The sequence below is a fragment of the Echinococcus granulosus genome (assembly GCF_000524195.1).
Source record: "Echinococcus granulosus chromosome Unknown EG_S00058, whole genome shotgun sequence".
In the NCBI taxonomy this organism is placed as follows: domain Eukaryota; kingdom Metazoa; phylum Platyhelminthes; class Cestoda; order Cyclophyllidea; family Taeniidae; genus Echinococcus; species Echinococcus granulosus.
In genome coordinates, this window is record NW_020170438.1 from 137,441 (window position 1) to 152,153 (window position 14,713).

General features: G+C 42.5%; 3 protein-coding genes across 3 annotated transcripts; 1 reads left to right on the forward strand and 2 right to left on the reverse strand. All coding sequences in view use genetic code 11, as the record gives it.

The window, feature by feature from the left end:
• Positions 1-223: 223 nt before the first annotated feature.
• Positions 224-4,618, reverse strand: EGR_06499 (Transmembrane protein 222; the record flags this gene model as incomplete). The annotated part of the gene is made up of 6 exons (XM_024495748.1): positions 224-302; positions 1,372-1,502; positions 2,286-2,408; positions 4,306-4,390; positions 4,434-4,559; positions 4,593-4,618. The coding sequence occupies 6 exons, from the start codon at positions 4,616-4,618 to the stop codon at positions 224-226; spliced, it is 570 nt and encodes a 189-aa protein (XP_024349812.1).
• Positions 4,619-6,499: 1,881 nt separating this feature from the next.
• EGR_06500 (golgi snare bet1-related protein) lies at positions 6,500-10,061 on the forward strand (the record flags this gene model as incomplete). The annotated part of the gene is made up of 4 exons (XM_024495749.1): positions 6,500-6,840; positions 7,643-7,829; positions 8,357-8,659; positions 9,765-10,061. 4 exons carry the CDS (start codon positions 6,500-6,502, stop codon positions 10,059-10,061), a joined length of 1,128 nt encoding a protein of 375 aa, XP_024349813.1.
• Positions 10,062-10,511: 450 nt separating this feature from the next.
• EGR_06501 (Retrovirus-related Pol polyprotein from transposon 297) lies at positions 10,512-13,885 on the reverse strand (the record flags this gene model as incomplete). The annotated part of the gene is made up of 4 exons (XM_024495750.1): positions 10,512-10,686; positions 10,853-11,064; positions 12,757-13,092; positions 13,469-13,885. The coding sequence occupies 4 exons, from the start codon at positions 13,883-13,885 to the stop codon at positions 10,512-10,514; spliced, it is 1,140 nt and encodes a 379-aa protein (XP_024349814.1).
• Positions 13,886-14,713: the final 828 nt, after the last annotated feature.

The following is a 14,713-nucleotide window of genomic DNA, read 5'->3' on the forward strand; positions in this document are numbered from 1 at the left end:
TTTGCCACACTTCTAAGACCCCCAAATGTCTCTCATACTAGTTTTCAAACTCTTGGAATCTTTATTTAACCTGTAAATATTATTGCAAAGGAAATTTGCAACGATGGATATACGTAAGAAATGGACTATAACAAAAATGAAACGCACGCAACTGATAAGATTAACATCGAGAAAATGAAAAATATGATGAAGTCAAATTTGGCAACAGTTTACAAGAACTGAATTAGAGAATAATGATTAGGATAATAATAAGGAATAATAACATCAAAAAGGGGCCGAAGGTCTTGAGGACCGAAAGGAATCTAAAAAGGAACAGAAAAAATCAGATAATTTATCCAAAAAAGATCACGCATAGAAGAGCCATATGACCTTAACAAGTTGTGCAAAGATTTAGAAGAGATTTAAACTTCATTTGCCCAAAACTCGCTTCACTAACGAAAGCAGGCTTCCTCCCACTAGAGACATCTACGTACTTAAGGGAAGAAAGTTCATTAAAAACCTAGGCCCTAATTACCAAGAAGTACAAGATGAGAGAAGGAGAAACTGGTCTTGTCCTACTTTGTCATGTGAGTAGTTTTATCTAACATAAGCTCCACTAAGAAGGAAGTGCAGCCCTCTTTCAAACCCCTGAAATTGCTGAAAAGACAAATTCACCTTCCCAGGCATATATGCACAGCATGAAGACGAAGTTCCCCCTTCAGAAATTCATCTATGGGTGGGTCGAAAAGTTCAAAAGTGGTTGCACTAATGAAATGGACGCAGAAAGCGCCGGAAGTCCAATCAGCGACAATCCGATCCATGAGAAATGAAACAAAACTTCTGTTTTCATAAATCGATTCTCAAGAATTAATAGCTGAAGAGGTTTGAGAAAGCCAACCGTGAGTGACATGTCAGTATACGCCCGAAGCCAGCAGTGTGGTGGAATAGCTGCCGACAGAGAGGCTTAAGTGGATAAAGGAGCTAATAACACCGACAAATGGATTCACCAGTGCAGAATTAGACATTGACAATCTTCAAGGCTTCTCATGAGGCCTCTTAGGAAGGTGTAACAGCCTTCACAAAGACAATATGCCCGGAGTCAAATTAAGTCAAATGTTTACCTCGAAAAATCATTGCCTAGTATACTTTGCAAAAAAAGCACGAACCGACGTCATCATTGAAGTCACTGCTCAGCCATCAAAATGTAAGATTTCAACATGATTTGGGAAATCTAGACCCAAAAAGCCGAAAATTTAAATATTGTGACTGCCCGATTTGCAGCAGAAAAACGATTTGAATGAGTTCTTTCCCCACTAAACCGCCTCGAAATTCGTGATCTTGTGGGAAAAAGGTAGTTCAAGGATAGGACGGCTTTTACTCTCCTTCTCTTACCCAAGAAATTTGCTCCGAAAAGCCACCATCATGCCAATTGAGTACATATTCCACGCAGTCGATCCACCATAGCCCATTAAGTTCAGAGCAAGAGCCACGTGACAATGACAGTTGTCGCAACAGAGGTTGTGCTGCAAGGCAAAGGGAAGAGCATGAGACAAATCATTCCTTACTCTCCATTCTTTTGGAAAAGAACTGCTTCCCAGCCAACGTACTCGTTACCAGGGTATCTGAAGAAATTTCACAACCACAATCAAGACGTTTTACAGCTCCAGCCTAGCGCCGACACTCTACCGAAATTACCTGTTCAACCGCTGCACAAAAGCAAAAAACGCTCAATTAATCTTGGACAAAGATCATTTTATACTTATTAATGTGTTTTAAACTCAGTAAATCTGTCTGCAACACTTCATCGGGTGCAGCCAGTTATTAATAAACCGATAAAAAACACAAAAAAATGCGCGATCTCCGGCATCGGGTAAGAAGGCTGCTTCGCATATTTGAGATGCAGATGGCGAGTGGATGACTGATACTTATTTCCAATCTACTATGTTTGAAACGTCCAAAGTGATGTCCAGCAACAATCCAAGGGCCATTAACAGCCATAGGATAGGTGGGTAAAGTGGTAAGCAGACTGAAAGGACAACTCGATAAACCAGGGTTGCTACAATAAGTGGGTGAGTAGATACACGAATCCGATCTTCCCGTGTAGATCTGGGAAGGATGAATGGGTGGATTAATAAATGCATTGACAGATAAATTTCGGAGGATGGATGAAAGGAGCTGAAAGGGGTAGACGTATCTCACCTAGGTGAATGAACCTGAGGTGAATGCAATTTCTTCTACCTTAAAAGCTCAATCAAAAAAAACAGCTACAAATGGAACTTCTTTGGTTCGAAAAAGAAAGTACTCACCATGCGTCCCTTGTACTCCGTGTTTGCCTCGTGCACAGCTCTGTCCCAATTCTCCGCTCCACCTACTGACTCCATATTCAACCGGAGGTAACGCGTCGGCCACCCAAACCCCATGTTGTCTTCCTGAGAGCAGCAAAAAACAGCAACAAAATCAGCAATCGTGAGACAGTGGAACAAGTTTCATGCCAAAAAGAATAAAACACTGATGTGCATAATGAAAACTAATATTAACAGAAATTTCCTCAAATCCAGAAGCAATACAGTATCTCGATTAAAGGAAGTAGATTCGGTTGTCTCAAGGACACCTACTTACAATACTGTAATACAAACAGAGAACAACAGTTGAATTCTGAATACTTTATACCCATCTGCTGAGGTTAAAAGAAAACTGATAACCACCTCATATTCACAGAAACCTGAGTACCGAACTTACAGCATCGGTGGAACAAAGAAAGTCCGTGAGTTTTCCAAAAACCATAATTCAAATGACTTGCAATCATTGTAAGCTACGGATAATTGTCAGTTTATCAGTACGATGTTCTTTGGTATTTCCTCTAAAAGCCTCTTGCCATTTTAAAATCATGAAGTTTCCTAAAGTTTCCGTTGAACCTGGTGGATGTGACCCAAAATTGTCTGCTTTAAAAACAGAGTTGGACTAGATCCCAGAGCTACAAAAGGCTTTCCCAGTGTGTATAGTATCTTGAGGTATAGCGAAAACAGAATGATTCTGCCAATCGGAGCAGGATACAATGCGGTGAGAAAGTCCCTCTATTCCTTACAAGTACCTTAAAATAATGAATCACACCCAACTGCAAAGATCGTGGAAGTTTTCTGTTGGTTGACTTGCGGTAAGAAATAGCGAAAAGGTGTCAATAATCGTCCCGAAACGGTCCAGTGGGTTACAGTTCTGAAGGTAAAATCACTAACTACAAATTTTCTGCTGAAGGTAACAAAATTTGCTCAGCACAACTCGGATGTGCAAGAGAAACTTCTCCAGAAACAAATTGGGGCAAGTCGATAAGCCTGAAGAAAGTCCTATCCTTAAAGGACAGTAAAAGACCACACAGCAGCACACGAACTTAAAAATGGGGAGATCTGGTAGGGCGAGAGATACTACCCCATAAAATTTGGGCTAAACGAGTCCTAGCTTTGAAAAACAAGTTCTTAAAATGTAGCATAATTAACAGAAAATATGACGGAAGTGAACTGATTCTGAACAAAAGGGCTTAAATCAACATAAGGGAATATCTTGACTCGCAATAACTTAAAAATTGAGGAACATGACCACATGAAAGCGTTTGAAACCTTTCTATTTATTCTAAATTTTATCGTGTCATTCAGTATTTATCACGAAATCCAGGGTTTAAAGTGCCTAACAGAAGACACATGATGGATATATCCACCCAAATTCACGGTAGCACGGGTTTTGTTCGCCCTCTGGACAGTTTCCGTGCCACTGCAAAAATCCCCAAGGACAAGATACTATTGCAGGAAAACGATATTTCATTTATGAACCCGTTTTTAGGCCACCACGCTGCAAAATAACCATGTGTAAATTTCCCATTTCATTTTTTGGTTGATCACAATGAAGATCGACTTTAAGCATAGATCATGACCGCAAGCATGATAGAAAGCGATCTAGGCAAGAATGAAGAGAGCTTATAATCCAAAACAAAGAGATGGAATATTTGGAAAAATGCATTCTAAAAAACGATTCAAGCACTTGGGGCCAGTCACATAAGATGATAGAGTCAATATTACCATCGACAAGAAGGGTTAGGGGGAAGTTGGTAAATGGGAGTGGTTTTCCACGTAAATGATCACCTAGATGATGAAAGTGCCCAGCGGATTTAAAAAATGAGAATGATACCCAAGATTTAAAACGAAAAGCTTTTCAAGAATCTGGAATAACTACGAGAATGGAGAAAAGAGGTTTAGATGAGCACAAGATGGCACAGAAATCCGGACTCCAAAGTATCATTGACCACGAAGGATTCAAACGAAATGATGGAGAACTCACACAGATGCAGTAGGGCCCAGCGAAGTCGTAAATGACGCCCTTTGAGTTAGTGATGCCAACATGCCCAATCAAAGGAAATAGCCACCTAAAGACATGGACTTAGAGTAACTTTGTATCAATTCCCGTACGTAATGATGGGAAGAGGTGTCCATACAATGCAATGGGGGTACCGATGGGTACGTTGATTGATCGTCCCACTTAGATAAAGCATTTCAACGTCAGGGAGATCTTTCAAATCACCACCTTCCATGCAGCTAGAAAGTAAGAGTTAAGAAGTAAAACCACACAAAACCAATGTGTCTCTCGTGCTCATAAAACACAAAATGATAAAAATTGCCGACTCAACAGGTACTGGTACCAGCTAAAATTAAACTAAAAACGAAATCACGACCGGCTCCCTAACCTAAGGATCCTATTGGATGCTTTGGTTTTATTAAACGGACAGCTTGAAACCAATCCTCTATAACAATTAGCGCACATAATTTATTATTACCCCAAAGAATTAGGTATTATTGAAGATCTTGACAAATATCAATGGAATAGTGTTTTAGAAAGCTAGATGAGCAACAATAAAATAACTAATCAGTTACTCTGTTTTAGAGTCAGTCATATAAATCTTTTCACGGAATTATGCGCAATGCCAGCATTTTTAGGACTTAAACCGTTATAAGTCAGTTGTCGGTTAGAGTCTCAGATTTGGGGAAGGGCTACTTTGAGCCTTGGCCATTGCACCTTCATCGGGGAGGGTGGGCTCTGAGCCATGCCAGCAGCACAGGGCCTCACTGTATGTTCAATGTGCTTGTGTGTGCAAAAACAATTAATGAGCGAATTGTGGTACCCGATTTCTATGCTGTTTCCGAAAATGCTAAAGCAGTATGGTTCAAAACACTGAGAAATTGCTTCTGTAGCTATTAATTGGTGATGATGCAGAAAAAGCAGGGTGTTTTTCGTTTGTGAAGTCCTATTTTTTTAAATCGTCTCATGCCCCCAAACTCACTAACGCTTATGACAAAATAACGTACGATGTTTCAAAATTTTTTGTTAAAATGTGAGGCGCGCATTTTTTAATCTTAATGGTTAAAAAAGTACAAACAGTAGACGAGTTTCAAAATATTCATTATTTGTCCTACTGTGGTGTCCGGGGACTCCCTGAAAACAAAAGAAGACACAATACTCGAGCAGAATGTATATTCAGCACAGAGAAAATGTTTGGGATATTGGCATGGCCCGAAGGCCAGCCCACCCAGAGGTACAAGAGGGCTAACTCAAAGTACAAAAGCAACGCCTCACCGTCACTGACGAATAAACCACTATCGTATTACACTACTTTGGTGTTCACGTGGGTACAATAGATTGTTGTAATACTTACGTTGTTTTAGTGGACCTTTTAGGGAGGAGGCGAGCAGAAAATTGGAATCTAGTGGTCGGATTGTACTCCCCTGTACCTAGCGACTACAGCTCCCCTCCTTCTTGAACATTGTATTTTCCCTCTCCATCTTGTCACCTTTAATAAAGATGCCAAAAGCGAATCAACCGGGCTTGTCTAAGAATGTTGGGAATAGGGAAGCGGAGACCGATAAGTCTCGCTTCATATTGTGCATGCACAAAGGATGTATTTAGGTCGCTTTACTAAAAATACAAATACTCAGACGTAGGTAACTAAAGGGTCAAGCTAGTGTTGCATTTGGACTTCCCTAAGGACAAAAGAAGACGCAATGCCCGGGTAGAACATATATGCTCAACATACCATGAGCCCTAGGGCTAATAGCATGGCAAAGAGGCCAGCCTATATGAAGAAGATTCAGCCGCCAAAATACAAGGTCGACCCTTAATAAAACTGAAAGGTGAACAGCTAATGTATTACATCATCGTATTTCTAATTTTTCACAACCTTAGAAAATGCACCTAATATCAATAATAGGAATTTATTACTAAAGTTGCGGGTTCAAAGTCTTTTAGTTTTTAAAGTGAATAACTTTGTTGCTAAATACTTATTTTAATTGCTTCTCATTTTATTTCTTCGAGGGACTGCTTTCTCTTTCCTTTTGCTTGCTTTCTGGTTGGTTAACACCGCGTTAGTTTACTAAATCGGTGTGCGTGGCGTTTCTTTGACGTAGTCTGTGGTTTTCGCCTCACGTACCCTTTGTTATTGCTTCATTCGTATTATTAACGCGACTTCATTGCAAAAAACTGGATGAATTCGTACAGCCACAATTGGGGGCACTCGGGAAGCCACCGTCGCGGCGTCCTCACCGATGACAACGAAGCTCTGGCTGGTGAACTCTGTGTTAAGGTCGATCTGCTGCGCGAGCTATCCAAGAGCATCGGAGACGAAGTGCGTGAGCAGAATGCCTTCCTTGATGGTAGTCTTTCGGATATGTTTGCGCGCTCTGAAGGTATGCTTCGCTCGGCACTGCGACGAGTCGGTCTTATTCGTCGCGAACAGGGCTACTGTGCTTGTGGTCTCTACTGTCAACTTTTCCTCTTTGCCCTCCTTTTCTTTTTCCTTTGTTGGCTCCTTCTTAAATTTGCTCGGTGACGGCACAATTATCAAATAAATCGCATATTTTTATTATTTTTTTCTTACACACTTGTAATTTTGTTTTGTTCGGCTTCTCAACTACGTTAGCTCTGATTTTAGACAGATCCTCCTCCTCAGCAGCAAGGAAGACAAGAGACGAATGGGATTGGAGCACTAAAGCTACTCCTTCCTCTCCTTCTTTTTATTCTCCTTCTGGATTCCATTTCGGACTGGAGTATGAATAAAAAATCTAATGACTCGACATTGGAATTAGGCTTCTACAAAGAGTGAGTTCTTGTTAAGATACCTCCCCTTATTTCTCTTAAAGACTTGGATTCGTTGTTCTTTCAGAGCTATTCCTGGAACAGTCTTTCTAGTACCAGAACAGTTTAATGGCTGTTTGTTATTTCTTTAAAAATCTATTAAAAAGAATATTGGGTACCAAAAAAGAAATGCTGTGCCCGCGTTCCACTAAATGATTGCCGCAGGTTTTAGCAAGTCGCTGGAGCGAACTATGTCGAAAACCGCGCGGTCTTTTTGGTCACCTGACACTATTTCACACTTATCAAGAGTGGTGCATCTTGTTGAACTTTGGTGGCATGCCTCATATTGTATTATCTGCTGGGTTAAATAGAGGTGAGAATGAATGCTGAATGAGGTTCTCTGGCAAGCTCCATTTGTCAGTGTCTATTCAGTTATCTTCTTGGACCCATGTGAGGAAAGCGGAGCTAGAGGCTTTCTATTTCCAATTGCTCTTCATAAAGTTTTGTTGGATAACATGAAAATTTGTTGTTCCTTCCCCTTATACATTTCCAGACGCCTTCCAATGGGTCATGCTCAGTTCTACGTCCTCTACGAACCATCCAGTCTGGAAGTACGGGCAATACCTCAGGGAAAGGACGTGGATCTCTACGTGATAGCCGATGATGACCTGTATTACTTTAGGCACCGAATTCCTCAAATCGAAAAATTCTTAAACTCATCCTCTTCCTTCTCTCTAAAGGTAAGTTTTACAGCTTATGTAAATGAAGCAGGATTCTCTACTAACCAATTCTTTTACTTAGATAGCTTCTTTGTCTTGTTGGTGGTTTTTCTTAGCGTGTCGTTCTGTTTCAAATGGCTCATTGTTGTCTACCACCTTGACCTCATCTCCAATCACCCATGTCACGGGGTGGATTTTACAAACAGAATTACTTGCCAAATCGGAACTTCGCATTCAAACTATTGACTGACATACAGAGTGTTTACTAGCTGGTTACACACTTGTCGCACAAAGGGACACCAATCGTACCGGAATGTTAGCATTGATTTCACTTAGGAAACATGTCAATTCGTAATTCAGTACGTGAGTTCCTGGGGTTCATAAACAACCCACCTTGGAGACGACAGTTAATCAGGAAAAGTCAAATATTTTGCATCTAACAACAGTAGTCTATCCATTCATTACAAATATATCCATCCATTTACCCATCAAATTCAAGCCCCTATATTCGTACCGAAAGTGATGCCTTGTTATTCTCCATCTTGCAGTCAAAGACAACGCGATTGGTGAAACTCGATCCACCTGTACCCTGGGAGGTAATCTCCCCACCTGTGGAGGTGAAGTCGATACACCGATTAATCAACGCCACCACCACTACCTACTGGTCTTCCATTCCAACTTTCACCCTCGCCTCAACTGGTCTGGGTGTGGAGAGGCTTTACGTGCCTGCAGCTTTTAGAAGACCCCTTTTCATAGTAGTTTTCGCGCCCTCTAGTGGATTTGTTGAATCTGATAACGGTGCGGAATCACTAGCCACTGAGGAGCAGCAATACCACCACTTCTTTATTCAGGTATGTTTTTTCATTCCTGGTTCTCTTTGAAGACTTAATAAGCCATATCAATTAGAAGATACGTAATTACTTGGAGTTTATGGGAGGCTGTGGATGTGACTGGGCGGTCGCGCTGTACAGCGGAAGTACAAGCTGTTGAAACTGAAGGGTTTGTGCAGTTAAATATACAGTTCAACTAAACATTCAGTAATTGTTACATTATCCTTCCTTACCAAGTCTAAGATTCTTCTAAGTGTCGCTCAAGTCAAGTCAGAACTTTTGGTTCACGAATACGTACATTAATTACTGATACCGTGGCGGTGCCACTTTTGTTCCACAACACCCTAGCACCCGATGATTGTGTTATATGTAGGCCAATCCGAACCCCGTTAATCAAAATGACAGCCAAAAGTGGTGTTCTGTGCTTGGAACAGCGCGAAGCGTCAAAGTCGAATATATCCATCCACCAGTATAACCGCTGCCGCATCATGCGTGGGGTGGCTGGCTTTCAAGTCCACAGCATAGCATTAGTTCATTCCTGTGAGCATTCAACCAACACATGAAATATCCGATCCTGGGAAATCGCCACGCAATCTTTTGTCGTAAAATTCTGCTTGAGATTAGTCCCTACTTGAGATAAATCGCTCACAAACGCTTATCGTGCACTTGTTACCAAACTTTGTACACCCTACTAGGATCGTTCAATCATACCGGTAATTTACCCTTCTCTTGAAGCTTTTTTGGGCACTAAGTAAATATTTGTGATAAATGTAAAGTGCGTTGGGAAGCCATGTAGAAAAGTGGGTGCCGTTTTCCCTTCCTGGGACTTGTTTTCCTTTATGACATCAAAAGCCCCAATTGTTCGGCTCATTCTTTTACTCGACAGTGGCATAATTCTTATTGTCATTTGTTTGTCCAACACTGTTTGGGGTGATTATTATCCGTGCCTCCCAATGCATTCACATTCATTTTACAACTACCATGTACTAAGCATAGCCTCAGCTCAGGCAAGCTATAACGCTAATGGACTCAAGCACCACTAATATGTGGTGATTGATGTCTCTGGAGACTGAAAGGCCTGTATATTTAACTACTTCCACTTGAAGAAAGTATTATTTTGTTTTAGATTCTTAAAGAGAACGAGGAGGTTGTATCGACTTATGAGACAGTTCGAGGTGAAGCAGAAAGGCGAAGCCTCTCCTATGATGAACTTACAGCAATGTTTTCAACCCTCCACGTGGAGTTCCAGCGTGAAACGAAGGTGAAGCCGTCCCTCGTGGCTACTGCGACATCGCAGCATTCGAGGGTTCAAAGAAATGAGGTGGTGAAAGAAAGGGATGATGAAAAAGGGTCATCTGCATGGGAATTGTTACAACACTTCTTGTTAAGCTTACTTGAGAATCTTGTTAATGTTCTTATCTAGGCTTCACAGGGGAAGTTCCCTTCCAGTAACTACTATTTTTTGATTGTGGATAAGTACCTTTTAGTAGAAATTACTCATCCGTAGGCTTTCATTGGTTTTTTGAAGAACGTTTCACTTTAAGATCCGATGGACGTCAGTTGCACCATACATCGCTTTGTTCAAAAGACGATCAAAATATTTTGCTACTATTGAAAGCTATCAGATTAGGCGGAGTCAAAGCATAAGTAGAGGGAGGATTAGGTATGCAGGTAACATTCACCCACGTTACATCGAGTTATAAAGGAATTCTCTAATTTGGAACAGGCAGAGTGACGGGTGCTCCTCGAAGTTGCCTTTCCATCCCTGCATTATTCATGGAACCATCAAGGCTGGAAATCCGATTTGCGTTGAGGGAAAGAAGACCTGAAGAGCATACCTCATTTATTCTGAAGCGTAAGAAAAATAATCATGTTAACTATTGCGTAGTGGGAAGTGTAAGTCGTAGGTTGCGGCAGTAATTTTGTCCTCAGTTGGCTTGTATTTAACCAAACAGGTACTTATGTAGGATGGGGTTCGTTGATCTCCTCTTCCTTGACCCTCATGCTCTTGGAACACCAAGGGTGATGGGGTTTTGTCATATTTATTGCTTAAAGTAAATGGAGGAGTGGGTACAAGGTTAGGAATGTTGACGGCTCCTCAGTCATGCGGTTTGATTTGTCTGCTCGCCTCCTCTTTGAAAGGAGCATTTAAGCAACAAAAGTATTGCGTAGTCCCCTAGTCTTTTCAGTACTGACTCCGGTGCTACGACTTACGAGTTTCTTTCATAGTTGCCATCCGGTGGTTTCCCGTCTTTCGTCGGAGCGCAATCCTCCTCTTCATATCCAACCGGTGGTGGTCCTTGTTGAACGGCTACCGGCTGGGGTACGTAGTTGTGCAGCTTGCAAGTGAGAGCGCTTTCACTTGAAATGGGTCCTTGCTCCATGGGTGATGAAACTTGCGGTGTCTTCCAGGTGGGGAAATCGGCCTGTAAATTTGCACTAATTCTCCTTCTCGGTAGACGTTCGTCCGGCTGTGTCGGTCGCAATATTTCTTCTGCCTGGTATAAGACAGTCGCAAATGCTTACGTGTGATGTTGGAAGTTTTCCTCACCCCTTCTTTTGGACGCAGTATGTACTCTGGAACATTGTTAGCTGCTTCGTCGGTGCTTGGCAGGAAGATGTCGGGAGACACACTTCGCTACCTGTGAGCATCTTGAACACAGAAGTGCTCGTTGGCGTATAGACCATAGATCTGTAGGAAGGAAGGACACGTCTTTGACTTAAACTTGGTTGTGTGTCTTTAGTGAAGGCCTTCAGTAGTCCAATCGGAGTGCGATTCGTTCGTTCCACCTGTCTATTGCCTTATGGATGCCCAGGCGTCGTGCGTGAATATTGTGTCCCCGAGATCAGGACCTTGATGGCTATGAACGAATTCAGGCACTTCATGCTGGTAGACCCACCAACTGAAGAAAACTGGAGCATTCGTTTAAGCATCTTGTGGCTCCATGGGTTCTGCATCGGCTACTTTCGTGAGGTAGTCTATCATAGCCAGAATATATCGCTTTCCCCTCTTAGTGGCACGTGGAGAATCCAAAGTGTACCTATTCTTTCTTTTGGGAAACCTGTAGGCATAGGTTGCAGAGGTGTGATGGCTGTGGGATGCGTCCTTTTGAAGCTGCTGCAAGTAGTAGAGGTTCGCCAGAAGACTAGTACGTCTGGGATGAGCAAAGGCCACCATCGTCTTTTCCTTGAGGGAGCTAACGTCTCCTTTTCATCCATGTGACTGATTCGCTCGTGAAGCTCTTGAAGGATTGTCTCCACTAACGAGCGAGGGACCCCAGGCGTTTAGGAGATTCGACGTCTTCTTGGTACCATAAAACCTCATCCTCCAGAGAGAGTTTCGATCATTCTTGCCAGACTCGTCTGGCCACCTTGCTGAACGATGTCATCTCTCCCGCTGTAGGCTTATAAAAGGATGTCAGGAACTTCTCGTCTATCAGAGCCGTGTCAGAATCGGTACTCTGCGTATTTCTCCAATGTTGTTTAGTTGACTCGCTCAAAAATATGGTATGCATCACAACGTCAACTGTTTCTGCTGCATTCGGCCTGCAGGACAGTGCATCCGCATTATCATGCCCTTTTCCTTTTCGGCATTGGACTGTAAAATCATATTGCTGCAGATCTTCTTACCAGAGTCCAACTGAACGATCGGTCTCCTTCATTGTTTTTAACCAGGTGAGTGCCCGATGATCAGTTCTAGCAGTGGACATCCTCGCTATCAGGTAATGCTTGGAATGTCTAGCCGTTGAGTGGATAATGAACAGCTCACGTTGCGTTGCGATTTTTTGTCTCATTTTTACTGAGTCTGGTACTCGCGTCGAAAATGACGTGTTTTCTACCTTTATCGTCCCTTTATGAGAGTCCACTACCCACGCCCGCGTTACTCCCATCCGTATCCAGTACAAATACGCTCGATTCGAAGTTTGGCAATATCAGAATCATCGCAAAGCAGAGCACTAGCTTAAATTCTTTAAACGTTTTATCATGCTCTTCTCTCACTTGAAGTTCTTCTTCTTCTTCTTCAGCTTTTCGGTTAATTTATGCGGCAAGCTGGTGATCCTAGCAAAACCTTTAACGGGACACCAGTAATAATTTGACAGACTTAGGAAACTGCGAACCTTCGTCTGGCTGGTTGGTGTAGACCATGTCCTCACTTGTTGTGCACGGTCTTCGGTGAATGCCATCCTATTCGACGAGACTGTATGTCCCAGGGAGGTGACCGAGCGTTGCAGGAAACGGCACTCCTTCGGGTTCAAAGTTAACCCTGCATCTTGCAGACAATCCAACACTAGTTTCCGGTTGGCACTATGCTCCCGAATATTTCTACCAAAAACGAGAATGCCATCCAAGTAGATTATACAATGGTTTGGACATAAGCCGATTAATGTTGTTTGCGTCAGGCGTTGGAAGGTAGCCGCTGCATTACGGATTCCAAAGGACATCGTTCGGAATTCCTAAAGCCCGTAAGGCAGTATAAAAGGTGTTTTTTTCTCTGTCTACTTCTGCCACATCCACTTGCCAATATTCCGACTTCAAGTCTAGGGTGGAGAACCACGTCGACTCATGTAAGGAGTCTAGTGAGTCGTTTATGTGGGGTAAGGGGAACGCATCCATCTTAGTTTCGGCGTTCTACTTCCTATGGTAGATGCGGAGGTGTTAAGTTTGACCAGTCTTGGGCTTATGGTAGATCGGGGTCGCTCATAGTTCCTGCCGCTTCTTGGTTGCGTGCTTAACGAGTTGGCTGAGCGAGGTGGTCTTTATGCCGCAGAGTTTCTCATCTATAAAGGGAGGTCGGACCCCATATCTGAACTGGATGGTCAACCAGCTAACGACCTTGTTTGGAAGACAGCAACTGAAACCACGCTCAGCTGGATGTTGAAGATACTTGGCGCACTCTTCGTCGTCCTCGTCAGCTTTTTGGAAAAGAAGGAAGAAGTCCCAGGTGAGAGTTTGTTCTTCCCGATCGATGAAGAGTTGAGCCAACGTGGCGCAGCATTGATCAATGTCGATATCGTAAGTGATGCCAGAGTCGAATGCGGCAGGGCGGAGGATTAAGTGTATTTTTTGGCACTGGGGATAGAGATAGAGGCTGGATTTAGAGGTATTGAGCCGCTCTTCAAAGTTCATGTGATCCATGAAAGAGACAAAGTCCACCGGCGCTATCACAAGTGTAGGATGGGGCTCGTTGATTTTCCCTTCCCTGGCCTTCACACTCTTAGAGCACAGGGACTGATGTGGTTTTGTCATGTCTATTGATTAAAGTAAGAGGGGGAGTGAGTGAAAGGTTAGGGATGTTGACAACTTCTCAGTCGTGTGGTGTGATTGGTCTGCTCGTTTCTTCTCTGACAGGAACATAGGTTCTACACCCAAATTTCCGCCTCTGGGCCCTGCCAGTACCTTTTCCCATTTGTACTTCAGTAATGTGCATTCTATTCCAACACTTTGGTTTGTTATGACACCAAATAAGGGTTAGGATACTACACTCTATTCCTACTAAATTTATAGTTGGAATGACTTAGAGTGTTTTCTTTCTAGTTTACATTTTTAGGGACACTTTAAGTTAGGTCCTCAAACAATGATTATACTGAAAAAATTTTGACAAGCACTGACAAGATTACTTTGCACGCCGTGTAATGGCTGAGAGTATTCTTTCTAATTAAAGGCGGAAATACTCACAAGATTAAAAATGCGTGGTATGATAGACGATACCATACGCGGCATCTGAGGAATTAAGTGATGTATACTAACGGGCTTGGTTGCACGAAATTTGATTCGTTTTTTAAATCCTACATTTTTGCTAATATGTGCAGCCATGGTTAAGTAAACCACCTCATAGTTTTAGTTATTGGAAATGCCTGTGCGCACTTTAAAATTGGTGCCTGTGGGGCGTGGTCCGTGCGTTACGGCAGTCGCTGCTGGTTATGTTGGTACGAATAATCACCTTTTTTGTGCTGTTCTATAGCACCCTCAGTCTTCACGAAGATCAAATTGGAAAATTTGATTGGTATTTTTAGCAATAAACCTTCCTTAATTCCAATTGATCACCTCAGGAGACAGCAGTACATCGGCAACGCT